The sequence below is a fragment of the Typha angustifolia genome, chromosome 15 (assembly GCF_048772165.1).
Source record: "Typha angustifolia cultivar Huaian chromosome 15, ASM4877216v1, whole genome shotgun sequence".
NCBI lineage: Eukaryota > Viridiplantae > Streptophyta > Magnoliopsida > Poales > Typhaceae > Typha > Typha angustifolia.
The window spans coordinates 19,717,069-19,732,037 of NC_133253.1; the positions used below are offsets into that span (position 1 = coordinate 19,717,069).

Here is a 14,969-nt window from a genome sequence, read left to right on the forward strand (position 1 = left end):
GAAAAACCTTCGGAAGAACCTACAAGACTAAATGGATAATACAGAGTTCGAATGATTCAAAGCAACAGCAGCTGAAGCTTTAAAGTCTTAAAAAGTCCCAAACTAATGGACTGAGACATTCTTTGGAGGAAACAGAAGAAAGAAAGAAGGAAGAAAAGATGGCTAAAGATAATCTCAAAGTACAAGACCCAAGGACGATAAAGTTTTAAAAACCATTTGCACCTGTAGAAAGGGCAGTGCTTTCAGAAGTCATGCAACTTTACTCCTATTTGTTCTCGTGATGGTTGAATGCGTATGTTACATAATTGATCAAGAATCAAATAGTTCCCAATAAGATCAGCGCCACAATTGATGCTTCAGGGAGATGCAACATAATCGATATAACCTTAATAATGGATATTCCAATACAAATGGACTACAGAAGTCCGTCCAGTTGAGCTTGCAAGTCCTGTATTGATGGCATTCCAATACTTTGTATTTCTTCCGCTGAATATTCAGATTTCAACAATAACTGTAGCTGTACATGTGCTTCTACTATGTTTGTCCTGCAGCACGGAAGAAAAGATCAATATGTCATTAAGGTGACCAACAAAGACTAGGCAGATGCAAATAAGCCCCACAAATAAGTACACACAAATAGAAATATAGTATGTGATAATGGAATGACAAGGGCAGAAATCATGAGGATTAATAAAACAAAAGAATGAAATATTCTGGTAACCACAACAGTTGTTCTCTCTCCGATACTTATCCATGCATCAACATAACAGCAATATAATAATGTTCCCTGGAGCCCAAGTTGCTTATAAATTGAAGACTTCAGGCAAGCATTGATGGCTATAACAATGGACTACAAACGAGGCAATGAGACTCACTTGATGGGCTTGAATAAGATCATTCGAGTTGATGGATTTTGCAAATAAAGCTTCAGTTTTGCCATTACTTTAGGCAAATCTTCCTGGAGTGCGGATGCAACCTGTGCAAGAAGTCCTTTTAGTTGGCATACAAAAATTTACCAGATTAGCTGCATTACAGAGCATACCTTTTGAACCAACTCAGCCACTTTTTCTGGAGCAGCAAATGCTTGATTCTTAAGGGGCTTCGCGAGAACAGAATCCGATTTCTGACTTTGATTACCTGAGGATAATGCAACTTTCACAGCAGTTACCTAGCAAATGAACATTTTGTACATTAGTAGCATTCCGACAAGAGAAATGATTAAAAAAAATCAGAAGTGCCCAATCCAGTACCAAAAGTTAATTTTATGTTGGTGGGAAGATTGTCGAATGATGGAGATGCTTATTATTAAATGAGAAGAGTGAGGTTGGAGTAAATATTCATCTTTTTGAGTGGTCCGACAAGTTCATGATTTTTTAATATATCAAATTTCTGTTGACATAGAGAAATGTCAAAATGACAGTTAGGTCCAAGGGTGATTTCCTTCCATGTAAAGATTCTTGAGGAAGAGTTGTACTCTTAAGAAATAAGAAGTTGTCATCCACAGTACCACGGCTGTATGTCCACGCAAGAGTAAAGGTCATGTTAAATAAATAATAAGAACTCAGATGTGGCATAGGAGACATCTTCCATTTCCAGAAAAAGTTCCAGAAATCAAAAGGATCTAAAAAGTTTTATCCATGTAAATGTCAATGGAATCTTGTTTTCTGTACCTTTGTAACAAACGACAGCATTGGGTCCACAACTAACTTAGTGATGGACATTATAAGTTCTTCACAAGTAGTTTTGAGACTTTTCTCGAGTTCCTGAGAATAAAATAGGCATTCAGTAAGAGAAAAGTTCTTCAAAAAAGAAAATTGAGAAGGCAAAGATATCAAAGTGTGCAACTAGATTAGTTGCCAGAAAGCATCAATTAATTAATATTACCTTGTTCATCTTTTCTCCATTACAATTTTGAATAACTTTCTAGAATCAATGGGGGAAAAGGACTAGCAAAAATTTCCTTTCCCCAAATAAAGGAACACACTATAAGAATGGTACAACCAACCAGTAGCTATTGACCATAAACTTCAATAATGGCAGCTCTTACAACTCTACCATATAAATACATATCCTGATTCCAAATTCCAGGTTCCTCATCATTTTTCACAATCCAACAGTTAAATTTTCTGATTAAGAGAATATTTAGAAGTATATAAGATAACATAAGAACTTAGAAGATTTATAAAGTCCAACAAGGTAACTTTCTCCATTTAGAGTTTTAGACAACCCGGGATAAATAACAACTGCCAGATTCAGGCCATAATAGAATCTGCAACTGAAAATGTGGAAAGTATTATCTGGAGCAGCAACTAACCTTTTTAGCATCTATTTGGCTCTCCAGAATGCGCGGAGATAAGGTTCTGGCAATAGAAGTTGATCTTGACCAGTCAAATAATGAAGCCTGCCCTCTGAGAATCCTTCTCAAGTGTTCCTGCAAAATGGACAAGTTAAAAATCAAATTTTAAAAATGTTGACATATATCTTCCAATCTAATCAGACAGTTTTTGTTTAGCAAGAGTAATATTGTTATAAAAGGACTAATTTATTGCAAACGGACCAAAGTTACATTTTTTGAAGTGATCATGGATGACCAATCCTTGTATGAACAATTTGAGGTACAATGTTTCAGGTTGTACATACCAGCAAATGAGAGAAATCTAGCTCTTTGTGCGTCACAGAAAATTCAATATCGAAAGGCGCAATCTGGATACATTAGCAAGTAGATAGTACTAAATACATTACAGGGGTAATTAAGCATAAAAAATAAAATTACTGAAGAGAAAAGTGAAGGAAGTTTGATGCAATTAACCTGCTCCCTTAAAATAAGGAGGTGCTTGATGAAGAAAAGCTGCCCATCCATTGGGGTTGATCTCTTTGCAATAGATTTGCTCGCACTCTGATAAAAAAACAGGTATTAACATCAGTCCCAAAGCAAATCATTAAACCAGTAGCAGTTTTTGACAATTCAGGAATTGCTCCTTGATGAACCATCATCCAGTCCAAAATATTAGAGCAAGGACATACCATATTGGTATATATATAATTTTATAAAAGGAGAAAGTAGTCATCATCACCAGTATCATATAAGACATCTAATCCAATTGTGATCATATGGAGAACAACACAAAGTAAGGCTCCTTAAGACAAAAATAACAGAATCAGACTAAACATGTTCAAGATTCATGGAAGGGAACCAACAAGAAGTAGAAAGATGCATTGTTCCCTTAAGTATATCTGGTCTTAGTTTGTTATCTTTTAATATGGATGCTACAGTTCCATTGTCTACTATGATTTTCGGCAAGCACAACTACTATGAAAACTTGCATGACACAAGTACAAGCAAAGTACTTAGAATTAGACCATTGCATCGTGTAAAGTACACCCCATTTATGGAGGGGACAACAGAAAATACAACTATCAAACCTGTATTGATATTGAGCAAAACTCCACAGCTTCCTGGACAAATTACAAACAAAATAATTTTTCAGTAGACTAAATATAAAAGCAAGTAAATATACCTAAGAAGTGATTCTTAGAAACGAAACTCCTATTATAGTTTATAGTTAGCCAATTCACATACCTGGGCTAAACCGGTAAAAACAGCAGGTTCTAAGCAGTGGTATAGCTTTGATAGGCATGACACTGTTTTTTCCAATGGTCGATACCAGGTCTTAAATATGTCCGAGTTATCATCCACCTATAGAAGTATAGGAGCTTAGTCAGAGGTAATTACCATTTCTTGGATGTCCACAATCTTCACACTCATAATTATCAGGGATTAGTTGCCGGAGAAACAGAAATGGAAAGATAAGACAAAATCATTTCCAAGGAACAAAGCATGCATGAGCAAAGTAAGTTTATACAGATCAAAATCCAAATCAAATTATATTGAAGTGATAGTTATAAGTTAACTGGGAGTATAGGACTACAGAAAAGAGAGCAACTTAGTAACCTGTACAACTAAGATGTGTTTATTATACACTAGAAAGAAAGGAGCAAAACTTTCTCAAAATGATACAAAATGTTTTTGAGAGAGAAACCACCGACAGTTGTAGTTGAGGCAGTCTCAGCAAGTCGCTCCAGCTTTCCAGGATAATCTAGATCTTCATCAGATGGACGATAATTTGAAATCTGGAAAAGGAGCATGACTAAGACATCGTTAGAGGAAAATTGAGCAATCTGCAAAAGGACAAGTCTTTCTGCAAGAAATGTCTGAAGTCCACTTCATATCTAACACATTCTGTGAAAGGTTCATCTGTCACCCAATTTACGTTTTAGCTACCGTATTGCAAAAAATTGGAAGACCTCAAGCAATATACAGAAGAAAAGACTGATATATGTAAAGAGAAACATTATATGGAAGCTCAGGCTAGTCCATTATATCAATTAAATCAACTCAAGAATGGTTGTTGTCAAAATCTTGTCCTCAAATGTTTAAGAAAGGCAGCGCTCAAAAGAAAAAAATTTCCTCAATTTCATAAATTATGCACCACTGCAGGTTAGAGGTCATTGTGCCCATGTGATGAACTCAGTCCCCATATAGGGAAGCCAAGAACCAGGGTTCATAGCATCACAGGGAGCACTGGTCTAAGAGTAAAATGAAAACGAACATGGCACAAATACCTCTTCACGAATATGAGTTCGAGCACAAAATGTCAATCTCTCATGAACGTCTGCTAGAATTCTTTGAAGTGTGGGACGTAGTCCGGCTACTGATTCACCGCGTCGACTGAGCTGCTCTCCTAGCACTTCAACTTTTAGAATGTCAACAAGTTCACAAAGAGAATCAAGGTTTGCTTCATGTATTAGCCTTGGGCGTAGCGTATCATACAAATATGTGCACCTGAAAATAAGAAAGCATTTTTCATTAAGAACAAAGTAGAAGCCAAAAGTCACAAAAACCAATACTTGTGAGGAAAATAGAGAATAAACAGATTGTGAGATAGGTTAAAAAGAAAAACTTTATGCAAGAGAATGAGAGGGTTATGCCATGAGAAATTCAAGGGAAGGCCTAAATACTTGTAAAAAGAGCGTTTCACAATAGACTAGCAGTGATATCAAACAAACAGGAAAAGTAAGATAAATTTTTTAAATTTTAAGGTAGCCTTAAAAATTTGTATTGAGAAATGGAGGGGTATACTTTCAAATTTCAATAAGCATAAATTTTCCATTTACCGGGCTGTTGGGAATTCCAGAATATCTGAAGACAATAGTAACCAGTTTTTTTTTTGGGTGTGTGTGTGTGTGAGAGAGAGAGAGAGAGAGAGAGAGAGAGAGAGAGAGAGAGAGAGAGAGAGAGAGAGAGACGTTTCAAAGCAGGAAATAACCTTTATTCATGTTTTACTTATCTTGCATAAAACATCAGTTAGGAATACCTGTAGTTAACTTCTAATAAAAACTAAAAAGACAAATATGAAGCAAAAATAAACCATTGATAGCACAATATATATTATACCATAAATCTAGAATTCTAGAACTCAGTAGACCTTCAACATCACCGGAATTACATGGTGCATTTTGTACAATGACAATGCCAACTCCATGTGATGCATTCAGAAACACATCTTCAAATGTACTTTAATATCATAATGCTTGCAATTTTCACAATAATATTTCTTTTTCAAACTTTCCCAAGTAGACAAAAAATACTCAAGCTTCTTATCTATCTCTCCCCAACAATGAGGGGAAAATGACAAAAATTGACAGGATAACTTACAGTGGGTCCATCAAAGGAGACAAACTTGAGACATCCGCAGAAGATGATGGAAAGAAGTGATCAAAGAGCTGATGCTCAAACTGACAAACCTGAGAATTATAGTTAAACATACTTAAAATGTTGAAATATTACAGAATTTGCAGCAACAAAAAGAATGCAGCAGAACACCTTGAGCTAAACATAACAATAAAGGGACTGATGTCCATGAGTAGACTATTTTTATTTTTTAACTATTGAGATCTATCTTGAGTAAATGTCCTTTGTCTAAAAAACATCTAGCTCGCACTTGATACGTTCCAAGTCCTCATGGTCGTCCTCCTTCGCTTTGAATTACTTCTTTTCCTACGCTGCATAACTATGTGAAATTATTTCTGCAACTATTCTTACATAGGGTGACAGATAATTTCAACATCTATTCTCACTTCGGCTGAATCCTATCCAGTTAAAAGTATAATCCTTTTATTTTCTGATATATTCTCTTGACACCATTGATCAAAACATTCTTGTATTTGTACCTAAGCATATTATCTCATAACTTTCCAATATTCAAAACCATTAAATCATTATATAGGACTTTCCTTAAATGTTGTAGGCAACAACTATTTACTTGTGCATCAACCTTTAGTTCTACATATGTACCCTCTCCAATATCTTCTTAGGTAATACAAGCAGAATGTGCAGTGAAAAAGCTAGGGACACTCCAAGTTCGTAATATGAAAATGTTAATTAAAGTCGAACTACATCAACCAGCAACATAGCCAGTATCCACAACCATTGGTGTGGCCGATTCTCCATAGAGAAGCCACATTAAGCGATGATTTTCAGTAACAAATAGGGTGGTGCATTCTTTCATTGTGAAACATTAATTGCACATGAAATAGAATACAAATTCAACTTACTTGCATTAGGTATGCACACCCAGACCTAGTCAGTGAAGGCAAGGCCTCTCTTTTTGCAAACTCAGAAATCCGCTGCTGTACTATACCTTTCACCTATCCAACACAATGTTGAAGAATATGTGATTAAATTTGAGCAGAAATCAACAACATATAGCATCATCAACCTATCAAGTACATCTCTGCTTACAGTCAATTTCCTTCATGCTGCAGAATTTTAAGCATAAAGAAGTAACACATGTCATGAAATTACCAATTGTAGTCTCTGCTCACAATACAATTTGTGGCATTCTGCAAGGATCTGTGCATATTCTTTCCTAGAAGATCTACCCTCGATTTCCCCAAGAACAGGTTTCAGCTGCAAATTAATGAAAACATTTTACTTCATCACTTAACTCATATTTTCTTGAATTACAAGAATAAAATCGTGATGAATAGAAACCAAACCTTCAATTTCTCTTATCTTGCTCAATTTTTCCACTATGTGAAAAACCTAAATGGTCATTAAAAACTGCTAAATGAAAACTATAGCTTAGTGTTTACCTCATTAGCTGCTGCCTTGAAGCGTACATAAATAACAGATGCCTCTACACCCTCAGAAACAGTTGCTTTGCCTGAACTGCTGCCGCGAATTGCAGCATGCACCTGCAGAGGAAATACTAAAACACATATTGCACCTTCTCTTTTTAAATTGCTTCTTTTCCCAACAGTATCTACCAGCATGTAAAGAGAAATCACCTGGGATGAAGCTCCTTTAAGAACTGAAAGCACATGAGATCGAATCATACCTAATGCTCGGGACTATCAGAAGAAAAAGAAGAACAGGTATCCCGTTAAGGGTTTAATTCTTTCAAATAACAAATTAGAACAGGAGCTGTGAGCCTGTATTACATGGGGAATGCATTCTCAAGTACCTGGAGTTGACGAAATTTGACCAAGTAAACACTAGACTCGGCATATTGTGGATTGCTTTCAACATATCTAGGCTTATCAATAAAAAAATAGTAGATCAATTTTTTTTGTTGGTATGCATTGATGAAGGAAAATAATTTACTGGAGATCAAATACACATTCACTTACGAGATGCAATCATCAAGACGTTTCAACAAAGGAAGGAAATGTCCACTACTGATATTCATGTTCGGAGAATAGAAGCTGGTAGAAACCTGTAAATGGCAGAAGAAAATCAGATATAACAACAGACAGTAGGAATTAGAAATAGAATACAAGATTCCAGCGGACCAGTAGCTTAAGTTTTCCATCAAGATCAATGCATTGAACAACTAAGGTGCAGATGGATAGGCCTAACTGTTGACAATACTGCAATGTTTAAATCACATTCTATCCTGGCCTCCTGGGTATGCTTTCAGATTGATTCCGTCTTTGCAGACATGTTCCGTACAAAGTTATATACATTTCCAAATTATCAAACTGATTACATTAATTTCCAGAGAATAACCATCTCCAACTTAGCTTGAAGAACAAGACAAATAATTATAAACTTGAAACTTAAAAGTAAATAGGTGAAATGCAAGTTGCAACTATAGATTGGATCAAGGACAAGCAATGTTCCAGCTACATGACAACTATAATATCAACCTCATTTTCCTTTCTAAATATTCACGGCCCATGCAAAGTGAAGTTCTGCGTGATCCATTTACTTGTGCTAACAAAAGAGAGAGGTGTTTGAAGTTGACTCAAAGCACCTTGTCAATTCAGAGAGATGTGTTTGAAGTTGACTCAAAGCACCTTGTCGATTCTAACTGACACTATCTATTCACAACTGTAAGTGATTCTGAGTGGCATTTTCCTCATAACTTTACTGTGCAGTTTAGAACCAGCAAATTTCCATTTCACCTATAAAACTTGCACTAAACATCAGGGAATTTACTCTGGCATTTCAATTATCACAGCTGAAAGACAATGTGGCTACAGAACCATGTGAGGGTGTAAGCAGGCAACAAAACATCCAGACACTGTTGTACATTGATAAATTCAAAATATAAAGGAAATATGAAATTTCAAGGATCTCAAGGTGTTTGCCTCTAGGGAGAAAAGTAACAGCTTAGGGGCATTACCTCTACAACAAAAATTCACAAGTATAAGTTCATACTGCATAACAAATTAAAATATTTCTATCTGAACAGGAGTGAAAAACTGTATCTAGAAACTTCCTTAGGTAGCACAGAAAATACCCAACTAACATATAATTAATTAATATAATGCTCATGACCCTGAGATGCTATGTTCATACTTCATACATCACGTATTGATCTATCTTAGCATTTAAGAAGCACGAATACTACCCTAAAATTGTCAAGAAAAGGAAATTTTAATTTCAAATCATACACAACACAAATTTTAAAAATTGTAGCCACAAAACCTTACATTCTCCAACTCATCGAAATAGTTCAGCTTGCTCCGAAGTGCTTCTGCAAACTCTATCAATCTTTGCTTCTCTACCAACTACATCATTACAAAGGGAAGGAAGTTTGAATTTAGTCAAAATTTCCAACATTGTTTGATTAAATTTTAATATCTCTAAGAACTAATAATTGGATAGCACAGAATGTTGTGAGAAGAGAATGAAAGTAAAAGGCTAAACACTATATGCGGCAATTGTCAAAGCTTTAAATGTAGATAATTGCCTTACAATGCAAAAGGAAAAGGTATAAATGTATAATAAAGGAGATCAGTGTTCTTGATAACATCAATAAAATTCTAATAGTAAAACTTGGGCAGTTAGCACAAGAGATTAACAAGTTGTCAACTTAGGCATGGAAAAAAACAGTGGCACATCAAATTTCTTCATTCTCCCTTTGACTTCAACCTTCTTTGCAAGGTTAAGGTTTAACAAAGCTTCAAAAAGGAAAATAGTTGCATAAAATATACAATAATAAATTTATTTTCCAAGTGCTTCTGTAATTATTTTCAAAAGCAGGCTAATCATTTTATAGAAAATCAAATTTTATCTGATATACAAAATAAATTGTTTTGTTGAAGAGACTATTTCAATTGATTTGTACCTAATCTGCAATTATTTGTAGAAATGAAATATTTGTTCACAGATCCTTGTGGACAAATAAAACTATCTAATTCACTGTAGTTAGACATCTAGTTGCTTACTAGTTTTGCTTTCTATCATCAGCAGACACAAAGATGACTTATACTTAGGATGTGAATTGTGAATCTATTTGAGTTAGACGAAAATTTTAATGCAAGTCGTCAAAAGTAGAAGATTTAATTAATGAAGAATTCTGTCATTATTTTTACAATATAGTTTGGCAGGCTAAATAATAGTTTAAATTGATTGTGCGTCTATATTCAATACAGTGCAACATGCTTTTCTCTTTTATTATTAGATGAAAATAGTTAAAGAGGAAACACTAATATTTTATAGAAGATGTTAGGTCACTCTTGAACTCCTTAATGAAACTTAGACAGACCAATTCCAACTTATTATCTCAAAATTTGGAAGATTTATTGCATCACAGATACCCTCTCTTGCGATTTCCTAAATACTGATACAGCTGCTTAATATAACATCAGGATTGAGAAGGTTAAAAACTTCAACTACAACTAGCTGGTTCAGCTTCCATTATAGGACAATCCAGAGTCAATATTTTCCCCCGCTGAAGTTTTGCCTACCTAGATGGTTTCCAAACATAAGTCAACTGGGATTGATTAAGTTGCACTGTTTGCCGCTTAGCTAACTGACTGAACTAGACCAAAGAAAGAAGTGGCAGACTAACTAATATCCATAAATTGTTACATCCTTTTTATCATCTCCTCTGGATAGCTGAAAAGGACCTTGGTGATATTTCAAGAGTTCCACCATATCTAGCATCAGCACCATTATTTTGGATCACATCGTCCACCTCCTCAATGTTGCATAACTAACATTTACAATAATCAGGATTCAGGAAATAAATATATTTAAAACAGAAGAGGAAAAGTGGACAAAATCTTGGTGTGAAGAAAAAATTGAAGTGAAGTTGCATTACATTGTATCTCCTTTCTTTTAAGTTTTACCACTAAAATAGTCACCAACATAACAGTCTTACTATGCGGAAACAAATACCTGAGGCATTGCTGTGTACTAAATATAGGGACTCTGTTCTCGACAAGACATCCACGGTACAAGGTAGTCAAAGTTCATCAAGAACTAAGAAAGGACACAAAATAGAAAATAAATGGAAATAAGACAATTTAAGCCATTAAGGTACATACTAATCGATCACATGCATCATGCAAAGCTTTTGTCTTTGTAGCAACACTGTGGTGCAGTGACTGTAGTTCATTGAATAAATTTAGTGTGTCATCCACCTGCAAGGGAAAGGATAATTAAACCAAAATAGATGAGATAAATATTCCACAAATTAATAAATTCCAGCCCCTCCGAGCAACACTGTATCTTCCTAAAATAATTAAAATTCACAAGCCTACTTCTTGAAGGATTCCATCGCATATCTGAATGCGTTCTGTAAGCGTATTCACATAGAGGCTATATTTCTCCTCCGTCTGTCAAAAACAAAGGAAATTTAAATTCATATAAGGATATCAAAAGCATCTGCTAGCTAATGATAAAATAATTATTTGTATCTGCCAACCTCAGACTTCATAGCTGATTCCAGTTCCATAAACCATTTGTAGAACTACAGGCAAATCATAACAAAAAGTAAGCAAAACATTGTTAAAGCACAAGTCAAATGCCTCAGCTGTGTTAGAGGAAATTGAATATTCATGCACTGAATACACATTGTAGTGCTTTATGAATATTTACCGAGAGAAAGTTCCAGGAATGCATTAAAATTTAAGTTTAATACCTTAAAAAATTATGAAATCTGATCTATTCTCTTGGCAATTTCCCCACAAAAATAGTGACATTGTATGATATTTGCGTTGGTTTAGTAACAGGTTAGTTTTTGAATATTTTCTTGGTTTTTGTCTAAGAAGTTACTAAGAATCTAAAGCTATTCTAAATATCCTAAATATAAATTGCATAACCTGATGCACATTAAAGAAGAACCGTCTCGATGAATTGCTGTCCTTCAAAGCACAAGATAATTTAATAACCTAAAAAGCACAATTAATGAAAAGAACAAGACGAACCTGATGGGTGTTGACTAAAACAGCATCCATTGCCCCCGCCTCTTCCAGAGAGGAATCTTCATGAGAAACTAATAAGTTGCCATCTTTACCCGCGATCTGTTCCTGAGACTGCACTAATGCAAACCAAAAAAACATAAATCGCGATTGTGTTGCTGTGCATCTAAAGGAAAACGAATGAATTCAAGAAAACAATAGAAAAACCGTGAGATCCACACAATGTGCATCGCAGGCAAGCTGATAACTACTAATGGATCAATGAGCGAGTAAACGAATTCCTCACCAGATTGGGAGGATACGGCCGCTCCGCCACCGCATGGGAGAGCGCCAATATCGCCGCCTTCTGCTGCTCCGTCAATGGTGCGTTCTGCAAGGCAAGATCCAAGCATGAAAAATAAAACTCCTACCATGGATGCACAGATCCAGTGCCCAAAAATAGAATAAACTTCCTGATCTCGACGTATTCTCTCAAAGATCAAGGTTTTGAAGGGGGGTTTACGGCGAAGGAGACGAGGCGAAGAGAATTAAGGCGAGAGACCGCCAATTCGGCGAGGAAAAGGAAATCTAGGTTTCAGATCGATCACCTGATCCCAAGTGGAGGCGAAATTGTAGCCCTTGGAGACGGCTCCCGATTTGGGGAGAGCGGTCGTCGCCATGACGAAGAGGAGAATAGAAAGAGAGGAGAGCACTTTGAGTGGAGTTCGAAGAGAGAGAACGTCTGCAGCTCGTAAATGGTCGAATTACGGGTTTGCAGTTAGGCGTCTTAATTTATAACCGGACTCAACCCGAATCCGGGAACAAGCAAGGAAGTTGGGGAATTTTCTCTGTTGCACCTCATACTATGTGTTTATTGTAGTTTACACGTTGCCCTCTGTACTATTTCTAATTCGCCCCACTCATTTCAAAATATATACTAAAGGCACCCTAAGCACGTACACATCCATATATTTGCCATTAGATTTTTCAAGAAACACCCCACGTAGAGTATACTTCTCTATGATTTAATAAAACAATAAAGGACTCAAATTAAAAATAGACGCGAGAGCTGAATTTTTTTTTCCTAACAAAACCATGTGAGTTTAATTATGAACATGTTGGGTTGTCGTCACTTTTGTTATACTTTTAGAATTTCTATGGCATTAAAAAGGATAATTTATTAGAATTTTATAAATTAAATCCCTTGTAAGTTTTGGCCACAAAGTAGAACGATAACAAGTTCATTTAATTGAATATCCAGCCTAACCAGTTTGAGCTATTTATATTGGTTCGGCAAAGCGAAATATTGATATATCACTTTATTTGTTTAGATATTATTAAATTATTAATGAGAGTTCATGATCACTAAATATGATAAGCATATTATCATGTCTCATTAAAATTTTGATCAGAATCAAAGTGTCAAGGATGTCCGTAAGCCTAAGCGACGCACTCGAGAGACACTATAGTAAATAGTCATGATTAATATTTATCTGTTGCTGTATTATTAAATAGATAAGTTATAGTTATTATGAAATAAGAAGTCACAGGATAGATTAGCTATGTAAATACTCTAAATTGGTCACCAAAGTGAGTGAGTTAAACTAACATCCATGAATTCCAAAGAAATACGAGCTTGCCAATTCTTTCGAAATTAAAGTATAATTAATGAGTGAGAGCGAAAGAATGGATGCTTATAATTTATAATGGTGGATAGATCAGCAGATAAGCAGATAAGGATTACGGTTAATGGAAGGTGATGAAATACACCTAGCGGCTGACCAATACCGAAAAAAACGATTAGACAGCTTAATTTGACATATATGTTTTTTATAATTTTAAATGTTATCCTAGGGAGCAACAAGTACATATTTTGATGATTAAACTAAACAAAAGTCAAGGCATCCTCAACTCCATTATTGATGATCTGTTTCACTATAATCTTTCTACCAACCCATGACATGATATTTCCACTAGCAAAGAGAAGAGAAGAGAAAGAAACAGAAAAACTCAGTATTTCTATCCCCTTCTCCTCTCCAGCAATCCCTTCCTCTTCTCTCTCAATACCATGGATAGCAGCCATGCTTTTAGGAAAGGATAACTTAGTTATTATGCCTTCATAAATCCCTCTTCCTTCTCGAGAGACTTCCTTGTCCTTTCTTTATCATTAGGCTAATTAATGGCCATCAGATGCTGTTATCCATCTATCGTCATTCCAGAAGGTCAGATCAGGAGGAGAATCACAAGAGCCACCATGCTTCAAAACAGCAGCAGACAAGTCACAAGAGCATCAATTCCTCTAAGAAAATTCCCCACAGTGAAGAAGGTGTGGTTTTCTTTTGTAACCCCTTCTTTTATCTTCTAATTTTTCTTCCAAACTCAGCAGATGTGTGTGTGTGTGTGTGTGTGTGTGTTTTCCCCTACCAGGTTTTCGAAGATCAAACGATGGGAATAGCGTGTTACAGAGATGAAAGTGGGGAATTAGTCTGTGAAGGATATGATGAAGGACCAAGATATGCTCAAAGATCACCAGAGTACACATATGCTCAAAGGTATGCATTTCAGATGAGAATTAGCATTCCATTATCTGCGAAGAACAAATGACAAATAATTCACTCCTACATTCACTTGCATCCACAGGCAAAGGCAACTTCAGCTCACGGATTCCGTCGATATAACGAGGCTTCAGATTGTTGAAGATATCAGATTTCACCAAGTGATACAACAGCACAACTAGTCCATTACTCTGGCAACAAGTTTGTGTGTTCTACCTGCATCATGCAATAAATACAAGTGCTTGCTAGAATACAAGACAACTCCATTGATTTGTTTCAGTATTATTGGAGTTTGAACTGATAAGTGAAATGTTCTCATAGGCAAAACTTGTTATAGAAGTTTTATCCCTGTAATTACTTTTCCATGAGATGCAGTCTCTTTTAGTTCTATGGAGTAGTACCATAACTGGTTTTGATGAACTATTGGTAGGAAATCCATGTAGATGGATAGAAACACATGGAATAAGCTCCCTCTAATGTCTTGGTGATAAATCTACAGGACTAGTTTCTTCATACATCATGATTCTCGTCTGCCAGTTTATTCCTAGATCCAAATATAGGAGGAGTATAAGCTCCAAAACTTTTTCTATGTCAAACAAAAATACAAGTTTTCATGGATGAATTTTTTCTTTTTTTTTTCGGTTGAGAGTTCTGAACCTTCCGTAGAATTATTTCATTTCTGTCATCAACCACATCAGTAAACTTACATCAAGCTCC

The 14,969-nt window shown here is 35.6% G+C and overlaps 2 protein-coding genes across 2 annotated transcripts; one reads left to right on the forward strand and one right to left on the reverse strand.

The window, feature by feature from the left end:
* Positions 1-137: 137 nt before the first annotated feature.
* Positions 138-12,447, reverse strand: LOC140778030 (conserved oligomeric Golgi complex subunit 3). The gene is made up of 25 exons (XM_073122545.1): positions 12,306-12,447; positions 12,005-12,088; positions 11,725-11,832; positions 11,223-11,267; positions 11,059-11,133; positions 10,843-10,938; positions 9,001-9,078; positions 7,693-7,778; positions 7,527-7,593; positions 7,351-7,413; positions 7,156-7,257; positions 6,866-6,970; positions 6,616-6,708; positions 5,717-5,805; positions 4,624-4,843; positions 4,048-4,131; positions 3,581-3,697; positions 3,424-3,456; positions 2,810-2,896; positions 2,641-2,703; positions 2,315-2,431; positions 1,671-1,763; positions 1,043-1,168; positions 876-976; positions 138-545 (listed from the first exon to the last, which is right to left on the reverse strand). Exons 1-25 carry the CDS (start codon positions 12,375-12,377, stop codon positions 416-418), a joined length of 2,334 nt encoding a protein of 777 aa, XP_072978646.1. The 5' UTR covers positions 12,378-12,447; the 3' UTR covers positions 138-415.
* Positions 12,448-13,659: 1,212 nt separating this feature from the next.
* LOC140778742 (uncharacterized) lies at positions 13,660-14,674 on the forward strand. Its single transcript, XM_073123594.1, has 3 exons — positions 13,660-14,023; positions 14,125-14,249; positions 14,338-14,674. The coding sequence occupies exons 1-3, from the start codon at positions 13,877-13,879 to the stop codon at positions 14,432-14,434; spliced, it is 369 nt and encodes a 122-aa protein (XP_072979695.1). The 5' UTR covers positions 13,660-13,876; the 3' UTR covers positions 14,435-14,674.
* Positions 14,675-14,969: the final 295 nt, after the last annotated feature.